The 15,000-nt window shown below is 44.9% G+C and overlaps 1 protein-coding gene across 1 annotated transcript in view; it reads right to left on the minus strand.

The window, feature by feature from the left end:
• LOC143292159 (uncharacterized) overlaps window positions 1-9,204 on the minus strand; it is a 54,539-nt gene extending 45,335 nt beyond the window's left edge. Inside the window, 6 exon segments of the mRNA XM_076602343.1 lie at window positions 318-443; window positions 1,257-1,439; window positions 2,056-2,418; window positions 2,465-2,949; window positions 5,514-6,113; window positions 9,078-9,204. Coding sequence (XP_076458458.1) covers window positions 318-443; window positions 1,257-1,439; window positions 2,056-2,418; window positions 2,465-2,949; window positions 5,514-6,113; window positions 9,078-9,135 — 1,815 coding nt within the window. The 5' untranslated portion in view covers window positions 9,136-9,204.
• Window positions 9,205-15,000: the final 5,796 nt, after the last annotated feature.

A 15,000-nucleotide genomic window follows, 5' to 3' on the forward strand; every position in this document is an offset into this window, starting at 1 on the left:
ACACACTCTCTCTCTCTCTCTCTCTCTCTCTCTCTCTCTCTCTCTCTCTCTCTCTCTCTCATATCTGTATAAAGCACTCAAAAGGAGAAATGTATATGTTACATCATGAAGATTTTTGAATGTATGACTTTAGCATTTTACTGTATATCCCCCTTCAAAGGGGCTGTGGCCTATATGAATAAACCATCTCAATCTCAATCTCTCTCTCTCTCTCTCTCTCTCTCTCTCTCTCTCACACACACACACACACACACACACACACACACACACATATTTACTTGGCAATCCAGAGGCTGGACCTTTCAAGTCCCCTTTACCTGTACGTAGAGGAGCGCAGGCGGCTGGCCCTGTCCGAAGTCCACAGTGAGGGTGGTGAAGTCGCAGGGGGTGACAGTCACTGAGACGTTCACCGTCAGGTTCCATCCCCTGGCGGTAATATCCACCTGGAAGTCAAGGACAATGATGGTACTGTTGTTGTACTTTGGTGTGTTGATGAACCTGTTCATTTACCTGTTCATTCATTTATGTGTTCTTTTTTTTTTTTTTACTCATTTATCTATTTCTTCGTTCATTCATTTCTTCACATTTGTTTTGTGTTTGTTTGTTGTTGGGTTTGTTTTTTTTAATTATTATTATCTTCTTTGTCTATGTAAGTAGTCATGATTCATATGTTATTTATTTATTTATTTATTTATCTATTTATTCATTTAACTATTCATTGTTTATCATCTTCTTTATCTCTGTAAGTATTCATGTTTTATGCGTCATTCATTTTATTTGTTTATTTATCTGTGTATTTGTTGTTTGTTTGTTTTGTTTTGTTTTAAAACTTATTTGTTCATTTTAAATTGATGGAAGCGTTCACATACGTATTACTTTCAATGTAGTCACTCATACATTACCTATTGGTCACACTTTATACATTAAGCAATCAAGACCACCAATTTCATTTCGGTTATTTATTTGTTTATCTATTTGTTTATTCATTTAAAAGACCAGTTTCATATATATATATATTTTTACTATAATTTCTTATGATAATTTTGCTACATACAAAAACAAAAACTGATACAGCACATGCATTGCAACAAACATCAGTCGCAAGGAAAATAGTAACATTATCATTAGATAACATCATTCATATATTTGTAAAGACAGAGGAACTGATCAAGTTACTGGCCAACATAGCCCTCAAAGTGACCATCAAGATGGGCTGCATGAAAAAAAAAAAAAACAAAAAAAAACCTAACTCGCACCTCAACAATAGGCTTGACCAAGGTCCGTTCGTAGCGTAGAACGTGGCGAGTCAGCACCGTTCCTTCGTACTTGACCTCAACCAGGTTATCCATGCCAGGGGTGAAGGTCCTTCCTGTCAAGGTCACGAGGTTCCGCCCAATCCCATGACTTCTCTCGTTTCCGTTCACTTTCACATCCAGCGACTGTTGATAAAAAACGAATTGATTACGATAAACTATCTGGTGACTTGGGTAGGTGGATTTACGTGTAGGTTTATAGGTATAGTTGTCAGCATAAAAAGGTGTCTGCCTTCTAAAATGACTGTTACTTTGTTCGTTTAAATGAGACACAGAATTTGTTTTTGCGAACATACATAATGAATAGTGTGCGATAACAATCATCTAATAACAATGAACAGAATGGATGAAGATTTTTAAGGTGTGTGAATTTATAGTTTTACTGTCATTTATCAGCATACTTTGATGGTTGAATCAAGCTGAGCATTTAGTCATTCGTATGAGACGATTAACCGATGTCCCGTGTGCAGCAACGTGCACTTGGTGCACTGAAAAAGAACCCATGGCAACGAGAGTGTTGTCGTCTGGTAAAATTCTGTAGAGGAAATCCATTCTGATAGGTGCACAGTTATATATATATATATATATATATGGCATCTCACTAGCAGATGTGGGGTAAGCGTATGATAATGGATTTGTCTGAACGCAGATGACGCCTCCTTGAGAAACGAAAACTATCGTCACAACCACAAACCACAACCCACAACCACCTTCACCATAAACTCATTCAAACGGGCATCACCTCCAAGAAGTTGCTCCAGCCGACCACGGTGACGTTAAAGCCGTCCCCGGCCCGTCGCCACGAGGGGAACGTGTCCCGCTCCCGCGCCAGGAACAGGAAGTTGTCGGCGGTCTGCCCGTAGCTGTTGTTGCACTGTGCCACCACGTTGTACCGCCCCGCCAGCGCGTACTGGTGACTGGTCTCCCGGGTCTGCCCGAACTCGGTGAAACTGGGCAAGTCCACATGCGCGTCGTCGTCAAAGCTGAGCGAGCAGCTGGTGCGGTGCGGGTCGGCCACGAAGACCTTGTGGATCGCCGTCTTGGGTTCTTCCTTGTGCCACGAGGTGAGCGCCACCCGGTCCGGGGCAGTGCCCTCGTCAACGTCCTCGATCAACACCGGACGTGGAGGCGTTCAGAGCGATGGTACCCACGTTGGTTGTGACCTTGACCTCGTGTCTGCCCGTCGTGCTGAACGCGTGGTAGACTGGGGAGGTGGACGTCACCAACACCGTGCCGTCATCGAAGGTGAAGGTGAAGGAGGAGGAGGGGAGGATCAGTTCGTGGCTGACATGGAAGGCGACGTCCTCGCCAGGTTTGGTGTAGTTTCGACCAGTCAGCGTCACGTGCCATGCCCTCAACCGCAGCGCGTGCTCCTGAGTCACGTGATGCACGCGGAACACGTGCCAGTCTTCCGAGTCGCACGTGTCGGGATGTGTGAGATCATCGGGCAGGAGATCGCGACAGAGGCACTCGGAGTTCAGATGTACGGCGGCCAGGGAGTGCCCCGCGTCGCTGCATGCCTGTCTGCAGGCGGTGACGTAATGGTCAGGGGATGACGTCACTTGGATCGAGGTGGCGCCGTCTGATTTGGACGCGCTGCCGGGGCTGCATCCCTTTAGGAAGCTGTCGCTGAAACCTGCACAGCCATGTAATCATTAATACCTGTCGCTGGTGCAGGACATTATTTTGGAAGTTTGGAACTTGTTCTTTCTACCGCTGTCTCTCTTGCCTCTCTCTCTCTCTGTCTCTCTGTCTCTCTACACATGCACACACACACACTCATAAATAAATACATATACATGTATGTATGTATGTATGTATATTACTCTTTCCGCCTCCTCCACCCCCTCTCTTTCTCTCTGTGATATCTTCCAAGGAACTACTGCACAAAATATAACAATGATCTGTTGTGTTTTGAGACAAGGCGCTCGTTGATGTCAAGAAACTCCTACCCTGTTTTTGCTGATAGTGATGGTGGTGTGAATACTGTTCATGATGTTAACGACGATGCTGACTGCGGTGGTCTAATGATGAAGGAACCTTTTGAAAGTATGTCCAACACCATCGAGAAGAAGCGGAACAAGAGAAAAAAAAGAAGAAAAATAAATAAATTCAACTCAAAATGAAAATAGCTGAATGGGGAAGAATTAGAGAGTATTATTTTGATGACTCGAAAACCCTGCTATAAAAAGAAATTCAACTTGCTAAATGAAAAGGATCCAAATGATACCAGCTTGATGATGGATCAAATGAAATGACCCACAAATTATAGAACGCGCATTACAATGTTAATATAGAAAAGATCAAACAAAATAGCTGCGTTAAGAAAAACCAAGTACCCCATAAAAACAGACCACACATACAACAGTATCAAAAGTAATAAAGAAAGATAAATCAGACAGAGAAAGAAAACCAAAAAAATGCAAAAAGAACAGTAGCACTATGAAAACGAGACAATCCAAATCAATAAATGAATCAACCAAATCATGAATAACCAAGTAAGAAAGAGAACACTAACTTTGATACAAAATGAAGATATATATTCTACATGACATTATTAACAGGGGAAAGATGATGATGATGATGATGATGATGATGATGATGCGAAAGAAGAAGAAAAAACCAAAAAACAAAGCAATAAGGGATATATTATGATTATAATTATAGCTATGATGACGATAATGATTTATCATCATCATCATCATCATGACCATCATTATTAGTATTATTATTATTGTTGTTGTTGTTGCTGCTGCTGCAGCATTATTGTTGCTGTTGCTGTTGTTGTTGTTGTTGTTGTTGTTGTTGTTGTTGTTGTTGTTGTTGTTGTTGCTGCTGCTGCTGCTGCTGCTGCTGCTGCTGCTGCTATTGTTGTTATCACTAAAGAATGCACAACCTAAACAGCAGCGAAAAGAACATCCGATGAAAACGCCACCCGAACTTTTGTTGGTCCAGGTTAATTACCAGGAACAGACTCGTCAGGTTGACACTTGCCGCGTCAGCATTGCAAGAGGTGTGTGTGTGTGTGTGTGTGTGTGTGTGTGTGTGTGTGTGTGTGTGTGTGTGTGTGTGTGTGTGTTGTATGGTGGGGTGGGGTGGGGGTGGGGTGGGGTGGGAATGCGATCCACGGTCCCTGTGTCATTTATTCAGAAGCACCGTCAACCGCTTCTTGATTGATTATGAATTTTGAATGACTCACTCCTCTCCTCCGCTGCTGTTCGCGTGACGTGCAGTGACTTTACGACTGAGCGTCAGCGGTGGTGCAACGCTGACGTAGTTGCTGTTTTGGCCGGTGGGAGGGTTACGGGAGGGCAGGGATGGGAGTAGGGAGGGTGGAAGCATGAGGTAAAGTGGGAGGGCGATAGGTTGTGAAAGGGACAAATGGAACTGCAGTGATGATATGCAATAGAACTCACATTTTTCTTTTCTTTCTGTTATTTTGTTTGTTGTTGTTGTTGTTGTTGTTTTTCCAACAGAATGATTACAACTGGTTTAGCGGCTTCTGACCTGTAATTTTGTTGCCTGTTTTTTGTTTGTTGTGTTTTTTTTTCGCACAAAGTGCATGATTAAGTATAAATAAATCAATTTGTTTCAGTCCCGTGCTGCTGGTGACATTAGAGTTTGGGTTGAAATGTTGAGTGTATTCTGCCAAAGGTTTTCAGGTGTTCCAAGTTCATAATTAGCTCAGTCGATTTCAACATTTATCGTGATCCCCATCATCATCTTCGACGCGTTATTATCACTGCATCATCTCACATGCATGCGCGCAATATATATATATATATATATATATCTGTGTGTGTGTGTGTGTGTGTGTGTGTGTGTGTGTGTGAGTGCAAGCAGGTGTATGTTTGTGGTGTGTTTTACTTTGTGTGTGTTTGTGTGCGCTTGGGTGTGTATATATATTATTCGGTACGCGCGCGCGTGTGTGTTTGTGTGTGTGTGTGTGTGTGTTGGCAGGTAAATACACAAATACGTATCGTATCACAGACGTAGGGAGAGAGGAGGGAGGAAGGGAAAGATACAGGAGGCGTTATACATGTACCTCACCATCCGGAAGCGTAAAAAATTTTGTGCACGTTACTAGCATGAATCCATCCAACATCAACCCGACAACTGAAGTAGTACCCGCCTTCCATCTATAACCCCCACCAACGACCCTGCCCCCATTAAGAAAAAGAAGAAAGTACACAAACTGACCTGGTGTACTTGTGAAGGAAGCGACAGCCGCGCGGGAGTTCACCATCTCCACGTCACGTACGCTGAAAGAGCACGATGACATCACCGGCTCCCCAAAGCCGTCCACGCCGCTCTCGATCGGCCAGGCACCAGGTGACGTCACGGCGCTCCGTGTCGTCGGCGTGACGTCATTCAGCCAGACCACGCCGTCCACGCCGACAGTCAGACCCTCAGCGGGCGACCACCCGACGGTCACGTGACTCCAGACGTCCCCAGTGCGAAGACGCACGTGCTGTCGCCACGCGCTTCCTCCAGCAGCCACCCCGACCTCGATCTGGTCCCCCAGGCGGCGGGTCACGTAGAACCCGTCACTGTTGGGGCTGGTGCCCCCGTTGGTGAGGAGGATGACGTCGCTGCTGGTGACGTCAGAAGGGCGGAGCTGCAACCAGAAGGCGAGGGAGAAGCCAGGAGAGCCGCAGGCCGTGACGTTACCGACGCACCAGTGAGGGTAGGTGCCCAGCGAGGCGTGGCACCCCGACACGGGCGCGGTCATCTGGAACAGTTCTGCATCGTCTGTGTAGACCAGGGCCACTTCCGATGGGGTGCTGCCCGTGACGCGCGCTGCAGACAGGCACGTGCAGCGTGTAGATTCAATTCAATGGGTCTTGTTTTAGTTTTGTGTAAGAACGATAGAACAATCAAAACACTCGTGTCGATTAGTGATTAAGTTTGCCATTAAGAGTGATTTAATCATAGGTGGAGTTCACTTCAGTTCATTTACTCAAGGAGGCATCACTGCGTTCGGACAAATCTATATACGCTACGCCACATCTGCTAAGCAGATGCCTGACCAGCAGCGTAACCGAACGCGCTTAGTCAGGCCTTGAGGGGAGAAAAAGAACATAAACAAATAAATCATGAAAGGTGGCAGAATGGTTAAGACACTTTGTTTGCAGATACAGTGTCCGTGAAGGTCTGGGTTCGAATCCTCGGACGGTCTCGTTCTTTCTCCCAAGTTTGACTGGAAAATCAAACTGAGCATCAGATCATTCGGGCGAGAAGATTAATCCCGTCTGCAACACTTGACGCAATGAAAATGAACTCATGGCAAAACAAGTGTTATCCTATGGCAAACATCTGTAGAAGAAATCCATTCAGATAGCTACACAAATATAAGTAGTGTAGCGTTTGTGGATTTGTCCGAACGCAATGACGCCTCTTTGAGAAACAAAGTGAATCAACTGGCACATTCGTTGATTTATCACTGACGGCAGTCGTTCAAGTTCGTAATCAGTAATCGAGATTCTGCTCATTCTTCTATTCACACTCGGAATGGTAATGTTAAAAAAATAACGTCATTAAAAAAGGATGTAAACGTCAAAAGTACTACATAAACTATTACAATATGCACACAATTTGCAGTGTCGTGGGTATTAATAGTTACCGTCTGCTTACGTGCACGTGCAGTTATAGCGTTGAAGGGACGCTACTCTGGCTACACGTTCTTGTTGCAATGCTCTTTTAACTCTCTCCATACAAACGGCGAAAGAGACGACGTTAACAGCGTTTCACCCCAATTACCATCATCAAAATATTGCAAGCGGAAGGCTCTTATACTGAAGAGGTGAATATTGACAAAGAATACCACATTTCTGACGATGGAAGCTAAAGGTTGGGTCATTCAGACACCCACTGGACATCCGAGGGGTCTGTGTAGAGGAGAAGAGAGGACTGGCCGTACTGAGTGAGTTAATAACAACTGTCACCATTCTGTCTCGACTTCATCTGTCGCTCGAGCGTTTGGGCACAAATGCCAGCGCAACACTATTAAAACAACAATATTAGAACAACGCAACTCTGTTTGTTTGGTTTTTTGTTGTTGTTGTTGTTGCTTTTATCCAAAAGAAACGACGACATTTCTAGCATAATATAATTAATTTCAAAATTCCCCTTTTTTCTTCTTTTTTTTTTTCAAGTGGGGAGCTAGTGAGAAATGATAGAAAGACGGGAACAGACAAGTGATACTAAACTAAAAGGGGAATATAAGATTTAAAAAGAAAAAAAAATAAGGAAAATCATTCACATAATTTGGAGATGTTTTTGAAAATGCAAAGAAGCATGAGTACACATGTGCACATTCACATGCATGCATGCGCGCGCATACACACACACACACACACACACACGCACACACACACACACAGTTAACTGTTTTTCCAACGCGAATTCCGATGAAGCAGTTTTTTTCAATGCTTGATTATTCATATGTCCATGAGATGAACTTGAGCAATCAATTAGTCTTTCCTCTAATTGAAAATTTGACCACTTAACCTTTCCTGCCGTGGCATTCTTGTAGTAAGTCGTCAATGTTTAAACGTGACGTTTTTGTTGACCCTTTTGCTCTTTTTTATTTTTTTTTATTTATTTTTTTTAATTATCAAAACACCTATCTTTTCACTGTAACAAAAACTGTAATGAGATAGAATCTACTAGAAAGTTGTGTGATGAATTTTCAGTAAGAGAAGGTACTAAATGACAGGATTTGATGAGCTCCGTCTGGAAATAACACGAATTACTACAATATAATACAATGCACTCACTGTATTGGAAATGATTTATTATTGAAATTATTGGTATTATTAGTAGTAGTACGGGCGCAATAGTCGAGTGGTTAAAGCGTTGGACTTCCAATCTGAGGGTCCCAGGTTCGAATCTCGGTAACGGCGCCTGGTGGGTAAAGGGTGGATGTTTTTCCGATCTCCCAGGTCAACACATATGCAGACATCTTGTGCCTGAACCCCCTTCGTGTGTATACGCAAGCAGAAAATCAAAATACGCACGTTAAAGATCCTGTAATCCATGTCAGCGTTCGGTGGGTTATGGAAACAAGAACATATCCAGCACTCACACCCCCGAAAGCGGAGTCTGGCTGCCTACATGGCGGGGTAAAAAACGGTCATACACGTTAAAGCCCACTCATGTACATACGAGTGAACGTGGTAGTTGCAGCCCACGAACGAAGAAGAAGAAGATTATTATCATTATTATCATAAATGACGAAGATCACAAAACTGGCTGTCTTTTCAATCTGTAGATGGAAGCTGAAGACCAAATGTGTAGGCAATGTTACATGTTTACGTGGCAGTCACACAAGAGTCCGTCATATAATCAACCTGCCACGTACTAAAACGTCACATTCCTCTCCTGTTATGAACTCGACTGTCCTCAATATCATGCAAATTATTGTCAACGAATGTTATTTTTCAAGTGTTCAGTCGGTTCATTGTCGTAAACTTTCTTATTTTATCTTTTTCTATTTTTCATATACATTTTGTGTAACAATTCAAGCAAGCAAGCAAGTAAGCGCAAGCGCACGCACACACACACACAGAGAGAGAGAGAGAGAGAGAGAGAGTATCATTATGAAGGAGAAAGCAAGAAAGCAGGAATAAGGGAAAAAATGGCATCAACAATACGGACAGGCAGCAAACGTGGTCAACTGCAAGTGGACACAGAAACAAAGCAGGAAGCAAACAAAGAAAACCTTTTTAAAAGACAAGAAAGAAAGAAAAAAAATCTTCTCACCAAGACAGACAGACAGCAAACCAATGGCCAACACCCAATGACCACGTGAATGTGCCATCAGGTTCCCCCTATGGTTTTCGGACACTCTACAGTGCCCACACTGATTCAACCACAATGTCTGTGTAACGCGCAATTCACCCCCACAAAAAAAAACAACAACACTTGCTAAGAATATAACTCCCGAACACACAATGGGAAGCTCTCCTCCTCTCTCACTGATTAAAAAGTTCTGGGGGTATATCTGAGGATCTCAAGTCAGTCGAGTGAATCCAAGACTCCCGTGTGATGGTTGACTGGAAACGCTCAGCCGTGAGGCTGAGGGAAGGAGTGGTGTGTAGCCATGCAGGGCCTGGAGACCAGAGCACACTGCTGAGGAAAGTGACCAATCGGGACCGACTTCAAGATGCTTGCTAATGAGGAGCGAAGCCGTAACGTTTCTCTAAAGTGCGAACTCGCTCCTTATGTTTAGGGGTGGGGGAGAGGGGAGGGGGAAGCGGGAGAGAGGGGGGGGGGTGTGGAAAGCGGTCGAGTCTGGTGTTTCTGATGATTGCTTTTTTCTACTCCTGGGCATCTTCTGGTTCTTCTTGTTCTCGGTAGAATTGTAACAGCGTTCTGTAAATTTGGAGGCGCTATTGGTTATTTCATTATTTCATTTTACCTGTGCGCGTGCTTGCGAATATATATATATCTGTGTGTGCGTGTGTGTATGTGTGTGTGTATGTGTGTGTGTGTGTGTTGATAGATAGATATGCGTGTGTGTGTGTGTGTGTGTGTGTGTGTGTGTGTGTGTGTGTGTGTGTGTGTATGTGTGTGTGTGTGTGTGTGTGTGTGTGTGTGTGTGTGTGTGTGTGTGTGTATTGATAGATAGATATGCGTGTGTGTGTATGTGTATGTGTGTGTGTGTGTTGATAGATAGATATGCGTGTGTGTGTGTGTGTGTGTCTGTGTGTGTGTGTGTGCGTGTGTGTGTGTGCGTGTGTGTGTGTGCGAGTGTTTCGATGACCTGTTTACTTTAAGATGAACTGCATTTGGGAATGGACATCAAGGATGAAAGACTACTGGAATGTTCTCTGTATATATCGGAATTAATTGATTGTTCGACTGAAAATGTCACCAACTGTCCTAGAAGAATCGTCTTGGGCTAGTAGAAGTTATGTTCCAGTACCCCTCCCCCTCCCAGTTCTAAAAAGATCAATTCGTTAAAGTCAAGCTCAAAAGCAGCTATTTACTGAGGATTTTGTATATATATATTACCTTGCGACCGTTTTCCATAACAACGCATTTTCTCGGAGACCAAGCTCTAAGCGCTTTACAAACACGGGGTCATTTACACAACAGGCTGCCTACCTGGGTAGAGCCGACTGACGGCTGCCATTGGGCGCTCATCATTCGTTTGCAGTGCCATTCAATCAGATTTCAGGCACGCACACATACACACTCAGACAAACATGTAACATTTAACATTTTACGTGTATGACCGTTTTGTTTATTTACCTCGCCATGTATGCAGCCATACTCCGTTTTCGGGGGTGTGCATGCTGGGTATGTTCTTGTTTCTGTAACCCACCGAACGCTGACATGGATTACAGGATCTTTAACGTGCTTATTTGATCTTTTGCGTGCGTATACACACGACGGGGGTTCAGGCTCTGACAGGCCTGAGCTGCACATATGTTGACCAGGGAGACCGGAAATATCTCCACCCTTTATCCACCAGGCGCCAACGAGATTTGAACCCGGGACCCTCAAATTGGAAGTCCAACGCTTTAACCATTCGGCTATTGCGCCCGCCGACGAGGCAATAAGTAGTGTATTCACGTCGAAGCCTGTACATTTTTACTGATAAACTGTATCGTGGCAAAACGGATTTACGGGACCGTCGAACATACATTCAATGACAGGCACGCACGCACGCGCACATGCACAAACACGGGTCAGTTTTGCGTACGAACATTTGATTCCGACGTTCTTGATCACTGGACTGCCGGAGTAACGGCGACTAATCTTGAACGCATCATCATTTGATGGAGACCTCCTGGTACTAGGACTGGGTAGGTGTACACTCTGTAGGAAGCAGATGATCCATTATTGAACCACCCGACAAAGGTCGGGTATCGTGCAGTTGGCTTGCGACGAGAAAGGAGGCGTATAGACTTTCATGCATATGGCATGAAAGGTGAGGAAACTCCTGGAAGGATCCGACTGTTTAAAAAATATACTGGAATGGTTTCGGTGTATGTGTGAAGGGAGGGGCGTTGTAGCGACAAGGGAGGGGGCGGGTGAGGCGGTTTGTGTGTGTGTGTGTGTGTGTGTGTGTGTGTGTGTGTGTGTGTGTGTGTGTGCATGTCAAATGTCCACAACGTCAGTCGAGTGTTTCTCTATTCTTTCTTTGTGGACAGGAACACGCAATCTGTCGAAGCAAATAGACAGTGAAATGTTTATTTTGACCTCCTTAATTAGACTGAGCAGTATTGCTTCCTCATTTTGTAACCATTTGACATACAGGCGCAGTGAGTGAATGTGTGTGTGCGTGTTAGAGACAGAGACAAGACTACTAAGTATTTATAATGCGCTCTGCCTCCTTAACTCAAAGGTCCTTGGTGCTAACAGTTATCAGTATGGGCAAATACAAAAACTGACACTGGGCACAATGATCAAAATTTACAAGACATTGAAAATTCAGGTGTCAATTACAATTATTCATAATAAGAATATCAGCATTGAAGCTTGAATTCTATCTGATCCGCCAATAAAGGGATGTTTGGCGAAGGTGACGGTCATGAAAGCTTTACAGGACAAAGAGCAATAGCAAAGGGGAGGGTTGAGAGAGAGGGAGGGGGTGGGGTGGGGGAAGTAGAGGGGTCTGCTGTACTGGGAAAGAAATGAGACAGAAATGGGAAGCTAGGACAGCGAAATGTCATTCTGAAACTTCTTCTTCGTTCGTGGGCTGCAACTCCCACGTTCACTTGTATGTACACGAGTGGGCTTTTACGTGTATTTCCGTTTTTACCCCGCCATGTAGGCAGCCATACTCCGTTTTCGGGAGTGTGCATGCTGGGTATGTTCTTGTTTCCATAACCCACCGAACGCTGACATGGATTACAGTATCTTTAACGTGCGCATTTGATCTTCTGCATGCGCATACACACGAAGGGGGTTCAGGCACAAGCAGGTCTGCACACATGTTGATCAGGGAGATCGGAAAAATCTCCACCCTTTACCCACCAGGCGCCATTATCGAGATTCGACCCCGGACCCTCAGACTGAAAGTCCAACGCTTTAAATATAACCACTCGGCTATTGCGCCCGTCGAATACTGAAACAAAATGAGTGTCTGGTGAGGGGCAGGGGATAGGACAAGCGGAAGTGTGTCGCTGTAAGAACGGACAAAGAGTGCACGGGGAACTGGGGGGATGCTGGAAAGGGTGGAAACATACAATGCTGAACATGGAAAAGACAGTGAGGGAGTTACGGAGTGGGTGGGTGATATGGACAGGAAACAAGCAAAAGAACAGCAAAGAAAGACGGGCGCAATAGTCGAATGGTTAAAGCGTTGGACTTTCAATCTGAGGGTCCCGGGTTCGAATCACGGTGACGGCGCCTGGTGGGTAAAGGGTGGAGATTTTTACGATCTCCCAGGTCAACATATGTGCAGACCTGCCAGTGCCTGAACCCCCTTCGTGTGTATACGCAAGCAGAAGATCAAATACGTACGTTAAAGATCCTGTAATCCATGTCAGCGTTCGGTGGGTTATGGAAACAAGAACATACCCAGCATGCACATCCCCGAAAACGGAGTATGGCTGCCTACATGGCGGGATAAAAACGGTCATACACGTAAAAGCCCACTCGCGTATATACGAGTGAACGTGGGAGTTGCAGCCCACGAACGCAGAAGAAGAAGAAGAAGACAGCAAAGAAAAATCGGCGATAATGTAGCAGTCAAAATGTAGGGATGAAGAGAGGCGTGTAGAAATGGTTGGACATAGTTCAAGGAAAGGGGTGGAGGTTTCAAGATGAGAAATGAACAATGACTGAACAAAAGCTGATGTTGTCTTGAGTTGTTGAAAGAAGGAACTGGCTGGAAAAGAACGGCAAAGGTAGGTAAAGAAAGAATGACCAAAAGAACTGGGAAACACTAAAAGCAAGAGACAGGTGTGATATTAGTTTTGTGAAAGATAAAGGGCGGGATCACTGAAACAGGTAGAGCTGTGCATGGAAGAGTGGGTGTGAATTTATTGGAAGCGTTTCACCGGAGAGTGGAAAGGAAAAGGCAGTGAAGGGGAGAAAAATAGAACTGTTTTATCTAACAAAACATAACGGAGAATAGTTTTCATTAACAAAATGGGCACGGCTCAGGAGAGGAGGGTGGGGGTGATTTTGAAGACAATAGAAGGAACGCTTGGAAAACAGGGTGGAAGGAATGGAAGGGTACAGGATGGTAGATGGGTTAGAATTACTGAATCTGCTTTCAGCGTGGAAACGATAACCAGAGAATATGAAATTGGATTATGAAGGTATAAGGAGTGGTTCACCCATTACTCTTCCTATACCTACGTGTTGAAATAAAACGGGAAGTGTGAAACAAAGATAAAGGGACCATGTGCAGCTGCAGCTGAACTGAAATTGCAGTCTAAGAGGGAACGGACAGTGAAAATAGATAGGGGAGCATGGATGGAACTGATGGATGGAGTTGGAATAGATGTATGTAGATGTGGGAAAACGAAGGAGGACTTAACTGACCTGGATGGCAATTGAAAGGAAATTGAAGTAGCTGCGAATGTTAATGTTGTGAGTGGGAAATAGAGGAAACATTAGGCATGGGAAGTAAAGACTGGTAATGGTAGAAGGGAAGGGTTGGAGTTCAGCTCAGGATAAGAAATGGGTGGGGAAAGTGGGTGGTGATGGAACAGAACGAGAACAGGAAATGGGTGGGGAAAGTGGGTGGTGATGGAACAGAACGAGAACAGGAAATGGGTGGGGAAAGTGGGTGGTGATGGAACAGAACGAGAATTAGGAAATGGGTGGGGAAAGTGGGTGGTGATGGAACAGAACGAGAATTAGGAAATGGGTGGGGAAAGTGGGTGGTGATGGAACAGAACGAGAACAGGAAATGGGTGGGGAAAGTGGGTGGTGATGGAACAGAACGAGAACAGGAAATGAGTGGGGAAAGTGGGTGGTGATGGAACAGAACGAGAACAGGAAATGGGTGGGGAAAGTGGGTGGTGATGGAACAGAACGAGAACAGGAAATGGGTGGGGAAAGTGGGTGGTGATGGAACAGAACGAGAACAGGAAATGGGTGGGGAAAGTGGGTGGTGATGGAACAGAACGAGAACAGGAAATGGGTGGGGAAAGTGGGTGGTGATGGAGCAGAACGAGAATTAGGAAATGGGTGGGGAAAGTGGGTGGTGATGGAACAGAACGAGAACAGGAAATGGGTGGGGGAAGTGGGTGGTGATGGAACAGAACGAGAACAGGAAATGAGTGGGGAAAGTGGGTGGTGATGGAACAGAACGAGAACAGGAAATGGGTGGGGAAAGTGGGTGGTGATGGAACAGAACGAGAACAGGAAATGGGTGGGGAACGTGGGTGGTGATGGAACAGAACGAGAACAGGAAATGGGTGGGGAAAGTGGGTGGTGATGGAACAGAACGAGAACAGGAAATGGGTGGGGAAAGTGGGTGGTGATGGAACAGAACGAGAACAGGAAATGGGTGGGGAAAGTGGGTGGTGATGGAACAGAACGAGAACAGGAAATGGGTGGGGAAAGTGGGTGGTGATGGAACAGAACGAGAACAGGAAATGGGTGGGGAAAGTGGGTGGTGATGGAACAGAACGAGAACAGGAAATGGGTGGGGAAAGTGGGTGGTGATGGAACAGAACAAGAATAAGAAATGAAAGCTACGGTAGAGGAACACGGG

This window comes from Babylonia areolata, chromosome 18 (assembly GCF_041734735.1).
Source record: "Babylonia areolata isolate BAREFJ2019XMU chromosome 18, ASM4173473v1, whole genome shotgun sequence".
In the NCBI taxonomy this organism is placed as follows: domain Eukaryota; kingdom Metazoa; phylum Mollusca; class Gastropoda; order Neogastropoda; family Buccinidae; genus Babylonia; species Babylonia areolata.